This window comes from Sander lucioperca, chromosome 7 (genome assembly GCF_008315115.2).
Source record: "Sander lucioperca isolate FBNREF2018 chromosome 7, SLUC_FBN_1.2, whole genome shotgun sequence".
In the NCBI taxonomy this organism is placed as follows: Eukaryota; Metazoa; Chordata; class Actinopteri; order Perciformes; family Percidae; genus Sander; species Sander lucioperca.
The window spans coordinates 8,174,611-8,186,825 of record NC_050179.1 but is presented as its reverse complement, the minus strand read 5'-3'; the positions used below and the strand labels follow the sequence as shown (position 1 = coordinate 8,186,825).

At 40.0% G+C, this 12,215-nt stretch overlaps 1 protein-coding gene across 3 annotated transcripts in view; it reads right to left on the bottom strand.

Moving 5' to 3' along the window:
- Positions 1-12,215, bottom strand: part of LOC116038283 (cyclin-dependent kinase 17-like) — a 32,333-nt gene that overhangs the window by 10,493 nt on the left and 9,625 nt on the right. For all 3 annotated transcript variants that reach the window (XM_036003019.1, XM_031282530.2, XM_036003020.1), the window contains exons 2-4: positions 9,681-9,829; positions 3,804-3,968; positions 2,920-3,053 (exon numbers count right to left, since the gene is read on the bottom strand). In XM_036003019.1, the coding sequence (XP_035858912.1) occupies positions 2,920-3,053; positions 3,804-3,968; positions 9,681-9,807 (426 nt within the window). In that variant the 5' untranslated portion in view covers positions 9,808-9,829. The remainder of the gene's footprint in view (positions 1-2,919; positions 3,054-3,803; positions 3,969-9,680; positions 9,830-12,215) is intronic.

Below are 12,215 nucleotides of genomic sequence, written 5' to 3'. Positions count from 1 at the left end.
ATAAAATTTCAGAAAATAGGCCAACGTTTCCATTATGAGTTCCCAGAGCCCAAGTTTATGTCTACAAATTGCTTATTTTGTCAGATCAACAGTTCAAAACCTAAAGATAATTCAGTTTATTGTCATGTAAGAACAAAAAAAACAGTAAATTCTCGTATTGGAGAAGCTGAACGATAAATCAATTATCAAAATAGCTCCATCTTAATTGTTTCAGCTCTACATGCATGGTGAAAATCTACAAATAAAGTCATATAAATATGCTATGATGTCCCTCTGTATCTCTACTTTATATCCAGTTTTGCTGGTCTGTAGTTTCTGTGAATCAGGATTGGTGCTTTGTCCCCAGAGCAAGTGATGCCATTCATCACCTAAAGACTACCCCGCCCTCAAATCAACCCGTCCTAATCTGTTACAACAGGGGCCCATCTGGGCCGTATTACAGTAATCCTTGTGATGTAATCCCCAAACAGCACTGCTTCCTCTCCAGTGAGAGACATACAATCCTCTACCTGAACACAGACGGAGGGATTTCCTTACTCCTTGCTCCTCTTTTTTTTGTTCTACTGTCCCTCCTCTGAGTGTCATATCAGCACAAAGGCAAAGAATAAGGCCACACAGTGATCTCGCTGTTGGATCACTTCATCAACAACAAGCGCGGTGACACGGTCAATCACGCTGCTCATACCAACACAAACAACACACAGAGTGTTTGTTGGGGTGCGAGAAAGTATGAAAACTGTGTGCTTGTGTACGCGCTTCTGTCCAAATAAACCTCTTCAGGTTGTGAAACAGTCACAGGAAGTGTAGGGTGTACTGCTTGCACACAGTCGATACACAGCGAGAGGTGATGTGTCATGTCTCTGTGTGTGGGTAGCCTCAAATGAAGTAAGCAGCTTAACTACGCGTTTAAGGTTGTTTTTTTTCTTCTTTATGTGCAGTCTTGCATGCTCAGTTTGTCCGTGAAGCTGCTGGTATCTGCTCGTAAATCCCCAGAGGTCCTGCACTCAAACCAACCAATAAACACTGTCAGAGCGAGGGAAGTGTGTGTTCTTCAATCACAAGACGTTTCCTCGCATGATCACCCAGCATGTACTGTGCAACATGTGGTTCACTGGCAAGATGTCAACGTCATCCACAAAGCAAAACACACATACAGTACAATAAAAAAGTATGTCTGCTCTTTTTGTTAGATTTTTGTTGCATATTTTATTACATTTAATTAGCTTTAAAGTTATTTTGTGAAAACTGTTTGCAACATCTTAAATGGGTCAGATGTCATGTTTTAATTGTTAAAACAATGTTTTAATGTAATGGTTTTAAACTATATTTCATTTTTACACTTTACTGAAACAGTATTTTGAAAGTAGTCCCCGGACCGTTGAGACCTCCATCTTCCCCCTCATATGTGAAAATGTAGATTGGGGGGGGGGGGGAATGGAGATTATTCAAGGCTCAAAACAGCAATCATAACAATGGAAACTAAACCGTTAAAAATGATAAATGATTAGATTTCTATTCCCCAAACAAATCGTAAGTATGTTTCATAAGTAAGTTTTGAGAATATTACATGTAATGACAATGTAAATAAAAATGTGGAAGGCGAGAAGTTCATTGTCATTCTCTTTTTCACTTTCACTATGAAACTGTTGTACTGACTCAAATCCTATTAGTAGCCATTAAGGTGGATTGAAGGGACTTTTCTTGGCTTTGTTGTAAAGAAAGAGAGATAAAAACACAGTTTCAGATATTGTTTAAAGTCATCAAAAACAATCCAAACATCATGTCAGAATGTATTGATTATGTTGAACATTAAACAAATGAAAGAAGCATCAAACACTTGTCATTTTGTCCATCTGATTCTATTTAATTTAATAATCTGATGTTGGCCAATGTCAAAAATCTGCAAAATTCTAGAAAACCCCACTGAGCACACTTTATCTGTTACCTTAAAATAAAGCGGCATGATTTCTCTTCTTACTTAACGCTGCCTTTCATGTGTCCCTACGAGCCGGCTGGATTAAAGCTTTCACTCTTGATCTGGTTCTACATTTTGTGTGCACGTCTGTCTTTCCATATGCTCTGCTGAATAAAACTGCGTAGTGTTGTGTAAGCCATGACAACGTTATCTCTACTATGGCTTACTTTTGTTCCCGAATGTTTAAACTTTATGAATTTAGGATAACAAAGCTGAACTGTATTTAATACGTATAAAATCACACGCCTCGGTTTCAGATGCTTATAGTAAAATTAAATCCCTCTTAGACAAACAATCATAATAATAATAATAATAATAATAATAATAATAATAATAACAGCGAGAAGTCTTTCCATAACGTGTTGACATGATGTAATCACCAGAGGAGTCAAAATCGGCCCTTTACTGAATCAGTGCATGGGTAAAGAGAGAGCGAGAAAGTAAGGAGGGGGGGGGGTGGGGGTGAAAGCGACTGTGTAACTGTGTACAACAGATTTCAAAAGGATGTTCAGCAGTACAGTATGTGGAGTCACTGTGTGCATATGTGTGTGTGTGTGTGTGTGTGTGTGTGTGTCCCATGCTGAGATTTTGTGGGCAGCTGAAGATTTCAGCGTGTTCATGACACACTATGAGAAACTGCCTACGCTGAGTTACAGCATGGTGCTCTAATGCACACACCATTAAATACCAAAGGTCCATTATAAAACGCCCATATTCCTTTACTTTTCAGTGAATTAATTAAAACATAGCTTCAACGACAAAGTGGAGGCTGAACCACTAAGCCAGGTAAATGTCATGATTCAGAACAGTAACATATTCAAATGTCAAAGGTTGTTAATGTAGCAAATGACTCATCCCCCCCCCCCCCCCATAACATATCCACCATTTTAAAAACGCTATGCAAGGACAAAAAAGTCTGAAAACTGAAAAGAAATAATCCCCACCTCTGCAGAGATGCGTCTGTTCCCTCTGTTCCGCAGACAAACACCCGTCGGCGACTGCACCTCGTCGGAGGAAGTCCCCGATGCCTGGTCACTCTCCCCATCCGAGCCCATCTTCAGGTTCTCGTGGACAATATCTGGAGTAGAGAAAGAAAGAAAGAAAGAAAAAGAGGTTGACAGAATTTGATAGAGAGATCAGGTCTGTGGACAGGTAATGACTTCAACAGGAAAAACAAACACTCTTTTGGACACTTTCCCAAGTCTGTCTGTCTCAAGCTTCTGGCTGTGTCGAGCAGAAGATACAAAAAGTGTATTAGGTTTAATAAGTTTGACTGATAGATTTAATTTATTTCATTGCCATTGGGCCTTACAAGACAAATCCATACATCACACTGTAATTTTCCCATGCCAAACAGACTCAGATATAAAGTACATATCCATTTCCTGCAGGCTTTATGCTTATATTAGGGAGTGTTGTGAATTTAAATATCGTATCTAGGCTGAGAATCTAAGCTGCTGGTTTGCTGGAAGTGTCATTATTTTTAGTCTCATTTTTTAACAAATGGCTTATTGTGTGACTGGATGTAACACTGGAATGATTGTACTGATATATGCCTCTAGCAGTGGTTTGTTTGAGCACATACACTGTAATATACCGCTCTGTATGTAGGCTCAGCTGACTCAGTAGAAATGTGAAATACAAGGATTTGTAGTTTTCAGGATATTCTACATGTGGACTTTTAATCTAGCAGCTTCACACACCCAAATGTACAGTACATGACACAAAAGAAATCTCCTGTACTAAACCTGTTTGAAGTCACAGCGCAGGAAAGACAAATATGAAATGTGATCATCACAGCCTGTTTGTGCGTGTGTGGATGTCTCACCGAGGCGACTGCCATTGCGAGGCATGACCATGAGAGAGCCCAGGCCTCCTCCGATGACGCTCTGAGGCCGTCGCAGCGGTGGTTTTTTGAAGGAGCTTGTGTACTGGTGGAGGAAGGAGTGGACACTGTGGGCCGAAGGAGGACGACCATTCCTCACCATGGGCTCTGCGGAAGTCAACATTTTTCTTTAGAAAAAACATTTATATGCATATTGATGCACTGTGCTCTATGGTTGACTAATCATATGAGCCTGCCTAACACTGAATTAGTGTAACTGGTAACAGACACACTGAGTTTTATAATGACACTGACAAAAAAACTTTAATGTTAATCTGTCACATCATGGCCAATACCTGAGCTGCTTAATAAGAACAGTGTCAGCTTGGATGCTGATAGGCTAATAGAAAAAAGCACATGAATGATTAATACTGCTGCTCCTTACACACACACACACACACACCTAGAGGCCCAAGATCCAATCCAACCAGAATTTCCTCTTTTGTCTCCCCCTTTATTCTTAGGTTTACTTCCACCATAAAGGTGCTAAACACTTTTTCTCTTTAGTTTAACATGTTGTACGAACTAGTTCTTTTCCAGCATTACCTGACCCAAAATCATCAACAAATTGGTCAATGAATTTCACACTCACTTGATGGTGGTGGAAATGTATGCCTATTTCTGAGTATAATGTTTGTGAAAAACAACGCTAATACAGAATTTGTTTCTGCTTAAATGCTCAAACTCAACAGCACACATGACCGATTATTTTTCTATAAGCTGTTAGCTTTGTTTCCACATATTCTATATTTCAGAATCATTATATGCATTTGTATTGTTTTCTAAAGTATGACGTTTAATCATTTAAAAAAAAAAGTTTTGTCATGGAATGTACTATATGGTGCCATCTTCCAACCATTCAGTAAGCATTAATCAAAATCAAGTTGGCTGAAAGTCCAACTTTTTAATGTTAATTGGAAGGTGGTAAGGATTTCAGGCATTTTGCTGGCTAACGGACTAAAAGCTTTCTGATGCACTCACTATACATTACTGGTTACAAAGCATAACACCAGACTGCATAAAATAATCACCGTTACATAAGAGGTTTTAACTTCTAATCTACTGGTGCATAGATTTGCATGTAATATCAGTTAACTGCTGTCACTGAGTTAGATCAGTCATTAGTCAATTGCATGCTGAACAAATACTATTCCACTTATAGGGCCCTATCTTGCACCCGGCACAGCACAAAGCCCAACGCAAGTGTCTTTGCTAGTTTAAGACCGACGCACTTGTCAATTTCCTGTCCAGCGCCCACGTCGTTTAAATAGCAAATGCACCTGCACCCATCTTTGCCTGGTCTTACAGGGAGGTGTGTTCAGGTGAATTCTTGGCGTAGTGCTATCTTGAGGCAGCGAGAAGTAATCACGCCATTGACCAACAAAAACCTGGTCTAAAGTCATTGTTATTTTAACAGCGCATTAGTAAAATGTGCCTAGGCACAGCACGCGCACACTATGCTTGTTAAGGCGCTGACACACCAACCCGATTATCGGCCGTCGGACAGTCTGGCGAGGTCGGTGACCCGAGTCTGTTTGGTGTGTTCAGTGCCGTCGTCAATCGGAGGAGCCGTCGGCGTTCATTTGGGCCCATTTGACTTGTTGAATCGGCCAGTGGGCAGTCGGACTCAATGACCAATTACCGGAACTGACGAGCGGGATGAGCGTGACGAACGCCTCTCAAAATCTGACGAAAATCTGTTAAACTGACCTTTGTCGATCTGAAATGAAGACAGATTCAGCAACTGCATGGCCTATTTCTCGCTTAAAATGTTTTCAGAAACACGTTTCGGTGAACTATTTTCGTAAAATACGAGATCGTATTCCGAACGAGCCGCCATTATGGTCGGTTTTGAAATTCGGGGGAGAAGCCAGACCCACGTGACGCGTTCGTCCAATCAGCTGCCGGTTTTCATTTTTTGGGCGACAATACAGATTAGCGCCGCCTGCTGTTTTGCAGACGCATGTTACACCCAAAAAACACCTATGAATTAATGAAGTCACTAAGTACAACCCTTTTGAACCATGCACCCAGCGCACGGATTTGGACACGCCCTAAACGCACCTGGGCTATGTGCTTCACGCCGTGCGCTTACATCGTTAAAATAGGGCCCATAGCATGTTTCTTTAATTGGACGTGAACAAGAACACGGAATTTTCTTTTTCACTGGTTTAAAAACAGAGAATCAAAAAATTTCAGAGTCAAAAACAGAAGAAAACAGGGTGTTTGAGAACAAAGAACTGTGCCAACATCCATAAAAAAGAAAAACAAAGAGAGAAACAGAGATAAAAGTAAAGGACTGACAATGCAGCTTCTATGTAACAGTACTTGTCCTGGCTATACAAAAAAAACTTTATGAAAACCGATGGGATTTGGTGCAGTCTAATCTTTATGTGCTTTGATTTTTCCAAAATATCACATTCCTGCAGCCTGCCATTGAAACAAAGGTTACCTAATAGTAAACAGAGCTGGGGCAGTTACAATGTGGTCTGTTCTCTAATCCAGTGTGACCCTTATACTGTAAATAGTCAATATCAAAAGTAGAGAAGTGAGAGACTCAAGTATGTAAACAAAGTGTCTTGTAGTCTCAGCAGTGTATTTTGCCTGGGTCGAAAACTGCCTGACAGAGGAGCATTTGTCCAAAAGCAAGAATGGAGCTGACAGAGGTGAAAGATTTATTGTATAGATGAAACACTAACTGTTTAGCAGGCAGGCAGAGACAAAAGGATACTGTAGGACATGTGCAACAAGGAAGATTAGGACGAGACATAAGGCAACGGTTATAGAGTAACAGAAAAGGAAGATGGTTATGGGGCGCATACACTGGTTTGTCTCTGAAAACCGACAGGGAAAGATATTTTTAGGTGTTTTTAGGTGTTTATGACTTTTTATGTGCATGATCAAAATAAGGTTTTACAGTGCATCCTTACTCATCAGTCTGGTTTGGGATGGCCTTTTATATGACTGCCTCTGTTTGCATGTTTGGGTGGAGGGTTAAAGTGGTTAGTGTTGGGAATCAACAAGCAGGACTTTTCTTTCTTCAGATTTGTTTTAGTTATGAGGGTATTTTATCTGCTAGATTAGCGAAAAACAGACAAGATATATACTGGTATTTACTATTTTATTCAAACCTTATCGGCTACCCCTAGAACAAATCAGTGAATCCGACAAAAAAGAATTCAACAGGTGTATGGGGTAAATTTTGTCCGTTAATAAAAATGCAAACAAATGTGTGATCGCAAACCATCCAACAAAACCTGCAACCCCAAATTACTATGATTGCAAAATATTACAAAGAGTGTTACATTTGCATGTAAAATCACAGCTTCAACGTGACTGTGTTTTCACTGTTGAGTCACTGTTTTTCTTTCACATTTCACATTGTAGCTTTTTGTTAGGCCTATATTTTGAAATGATGGACATTTTCTGATGCAGTTTTTGTTGGCAGCCTTGCGATCCTAAAAAATAAACCCCATACAGGTACCATTTATGTATTGTGAGGTCATAAAAATAAGATTTTTTTATTAAGAGTTAGAATTAAAAAGCCAACACTAATATTTTATTTCAGTCACTGTGGTCTTGCTGGCATCAATGGGTATTTGTTTTGGGCTGTATAACAGATGACTGAATGTGCTCTCCTTCACTGCGACATCACAGTAACCCTTCCCACACCCGATTAGATAAATGCACCCCGGACTTGGCTGTCATCAACCATTGGCACTGATTTTCAAGCTGGAAAAACAGAGCGAATGTTTAATCATATCTGTCTTAAACTTGAATAAATCCGAGGCAGGAAATAAGTCATGTAGTTGCAGATGTCCCCATCTAAACCACCCCCCATCGCTTTCTGATTTGTCTGGCTTTTAGTTTCCAGGGTCAAGCAATTCTCAGTAAATTTTTGCGATTTAAATGTTATTGACAAAATTAAGCTCACATGGTTCAGACTGCCTTTTGAGGCTGATTTGGAGTACTGTGGGCGTGCAGGTCTTGTTAAGCTAAACAATTTCATTACGTAACCAAACTTTGGAACATTTGTTGTGTCCTATATTACAAGCCATGTCATTAATGTTATTTTTGTTGTGTTTTTTTTTGCACACACTAACATTCCCTTCTACACCAATGAGTAATTTCCTAGATTTTCTATGAAAACAAAAAAATACACAGCCCCCATGTAATATCCATAGGCCCTTATGCTACCTCTTCCTTATCCCTGCCTCCCTGGCCTGAGTTATAAGTGTTGCATAATCATAATCAGATCAGGACCAGAACGCTTTCCCCAATCACAGAGTTCAGATCATATCTCATCTGGCTACTCCAGTCTGTCTCCTCTCTACCATACTGTGTTACACAGGCTGCTAAAATCCACACACACACACACACACACACACACACACACACACGCACACACGCACGTACGCACACAAACACAACATGATTCTGTGTCCCCACTCACCAAGCCCAGAACCCTCTGACCAAACCTGGTGTTAATCACTATACAAAAAGCTCTTTACAAAGCCCAGTTAGTTCTCAGAGGGAGGTGGTTAGGGGGGAGAGGGGGGGGGGGGGGGGACTTGGCCGATCTGATTGATTGAAGAAGGGGAAAAAACTTCTCATTTGGACAAAAGACAAGAGAGGAAAACTGAGGACAGGCCTGAAAGAAGCTTTGGGGTGGGGGTGGGGGGACCTCTGGGTGGCCTAAAGAGAAAAAGAAGAGCTGAAAGATAAAAAAAAAAAAAATAAGATGCCAGACTGGTTTCACCAAGTCATCCAAGTTGCCGTGGCAATGTCATGGAAACTCTAGAATGCTTCCAGATCCTGAGCACCATGGCAACGATGTGGTAGCATATCGAGTCATGCTCCCTCCCTCGCTCCCTGCGGATTTTGTGACTATAAGCAGTGATAAGCTGCTGTGCCACTCTGCTTTTATTGACACCTTAGAGGCGACAACCTTCAGTAGGATCAAGATGAATCAACGACAATCTCTGCGAGTGTGGAACAGTGTGTGTCTACAGAAACATAAATAGTCATATCAGACAATATAGATTTGTGAAGTTATTTCTGTAAATGTCACATTAACTTGCTGAACAGTCAATGTTATGTGACTGGCAGTTAAAGGATTTCCAAGGCTTGGATGAACATTAAAGTTTAAGGACAAAAGTAAACCACGACTCCTAATGCTCATCAAGCTTAAAATTCAGTGGAGTATCGCTAATGGCGAGCTTATGCATAGATTAGACTAGATAACATATTCAGCAGTTTAACTCAGTCCACTTTCAGATTCTGGTTAGTGTTAGATGCACTTCATTATGTAAACATGATGGAAATTTTACACGTCAGTCTGGTGTTTGAATGAACCTGAGCCTCTTTTCTGTAAAAAAAAAAAAGTCATGACGACAATCTTGGTTTGCTAATAATAAAGGTTAGACTACAGTGTCCCTTATTCAATTAGTCACTCAACTGCAGAAAAACTTTTAAAATCCATAACTAATGTAGCATTTCAGAACACTTTTCTTCTTTCATATCATTTTCCAACTAATCAGCTAACAGATGAATGAAGCCAGCAATATTACAGATGCCATGTCTGAAAAGGGCTTACGGCATTCTGAATGTGTAAACTGATTCCCATCAGCTGTGGCTCATGGGTAGTGCAGTATTTAGAGCCATTTGCCAATGATGGAAAGAAAAGGAAAAAAGAATTCAAAATAATGGCCATAACATACAGAACCCTACAACTGTTACATTATCCAGGAGATCCTTGTGTTATTATCGGTATGTTAAAGAACACTGAGAAACTCTTTACAAACTACTTCTAAAACTCACCGCTGTCCTTCAGGCCGTTCTCCTCGATGGTCATCTGCTCTGCCAGCTCAGACAGCGACTCGTCAACGGTGTGGCTGCCTCGCAACGTCTGAGACAGACGCCGCTTGAACCGCTTCATCTTCTCCATGGAGCTCTCAGGAAGGGGAGGCCTGAGGGTGACAAATAAAACAACATGTTAGTTGTGGTTCTAACCCATGTAAGAATAGACACTAGGACTGGGCGATATGGAGAAAATCAAATATCACAATATTTTTGACCAAATACCTTGATATCGATACTGTAACGATATTGTAGTGTGACTATTGGTGCTTTCACAAAATATTTATACAATGAGATTTTTGATAAATAATCATCAGTAATGTGGATATAATGACTAAGTGGTTAAAGGCAAATAACAGAACAGTTACAACAGTCTGGTAAGTTCAGAAAATGACATCACTTTACTGTAATGCAGCCTTTAAAACCAGGAAAAGACAACACTTATGTCATATTACGATATCCAAAATCTAAGACGATATCTAGTCTCATATCACAATATCGATATAATATCAATATATTGCCCAGCTCTAATAGACACAGCTTGTTTTAGTTACAGAATTTTATTTAAACAGGGACAATGCACAATTAAACATTAACCTTGTATAATAACAAGGAGAGATGCATTGCACCATGAGGTTGTAGCACAATTGCTATTTTCCACCCGTAGTCCCTGGGCAGGTAGGTAAAACAATAGTGTTGATGCAGGCCTTGACATTTCATTGACAAAATCCGTTACTGCCTTTAATTTAAAAGAATACACCTCACCCGCCTGCAGCCATGTTTCACAATCCCACATCAAGAATCTAACTGAAATCAAAGACGTTTCATCACCAGACAACTCTGACGTTAACTATGATTCAGCTCATTGTGGCACATTACTTTACATTCCTCCTCCTGGGAAAACATGACAAGTTGGTGAAAGATTCTTACGGGTGAGTTTAGAATACGGTCCCTGGCACACTGGACTGTAAAAGCAAATCCTAAACCAGGGGGATTTGCTCCTGAATGGAGCAGGACAAGCCTGAGCCACGTCGAGTCCACATCACACATTCCAGCCGCATTTACTATGTGCATGAGAGTAACTAAATGTGAGAGCTTAGAGACAGTGTGTGTGAGACAGTGTTGTGTGAGAGAGTGAGAAAGAGAAAGAGAAAGAGAAAGAGAGAGAGAGAGAGAGAGAGCAGCCTCTCCCTGTGACCTCAATGTAGAGATCATGACTCCACTACTACTGCAGATCTGGACAAGTGTCTGTCTGCGACAACGATGAGTAAAGCCAGACATGAAAACACACGAGTAGTACAGCCCCTCAGGGCTCGCTGCCTTTTCCCTACTGACAGCCTTTTGTCTTCCAAATATCACTCATAACCTGAATTCTGCTCAGAGATGCAACTGTTTCACACAGCCAAAGCCAAATAATGAGAACATGGTGGCAGAACAGGATATGGCTGAAAATAAGGCGGCCCTCTAAATGTTGATGATTTGAATCATCAGTTAAAGGATAGGTTCTTTCTTAGAACAATACTCGCATGGCTATATGTAGAGTTTTTGGTTGTGGTTACTTCTTTTTTGTCCATACGTGATGGGGGACAAACCACAGTCCTCATTCTGTGTAAAAATGCATTCAAAGTTCAGCAGAAGGAAATATGTGACAAATCAAGTGGGGATCTTCCAAAGTTAGTTTTTTTTAGAATGAATTCCCTCTTTGTGCTACTTCAGACAGCATTTTCTTGAACTACAGCTAACTGGAAATAAAAAAGCAATACTTTGATTTCTGTAGCTAAGACTGTGGAAGCCTCATATTATTATATTATCAGCTTAAAAATGTATTTTTGCACAAAGCGAGGACTGTTCCCCATCTCTTCCATTGGAATTGCAGCAGGGAGGGATTTCTTCTTGGAGAGTATGGACACAAAAAAACGACCAAAAAACAGTTTTATAGTAAATATGGGCATGTGAATATTATTTGAAGACACACTTGAAGAAATATGTGAACTAGTCCTTTAAGAAGCCATGATTTGAACTTAATTTTGTCAGTTTCATTGTACACAGAACAACAGGATAAAAGCATGACAGACAATGTTTACATACAAGGGTTGAAACTAACTTTTCATTATGAATTCTTCTGTCAGTTATTTCTTCCATTAGAAGTTAGTCTAAAATGCCATAAAATACTAAAAGGCTTCAAATAGCTTGTTTTGTCCAACCAGCAGCTCACAACCAAAAATATAATATTCAATTTACAACAATATGAAACAGAGAAAAGCAGCTGGAAACAAAGAATGTTTGGCATTTGTGCTCGATAAACGACTTCAATGGTTAACAGATTGTTGTTGATTATTTCCGTGGAGTTTGGGAGAAGCATCAGCTCACACTGGCAAATAAATCTGAACTTGAAAAAAGTCAGACCGGAGAAAGAGTTACAATAACAGAGACCAAAAACATAACAGCGGCAGCCAATCAGTGAACAAAACTGTTTTTCAAACGTGGCGCCTTGAT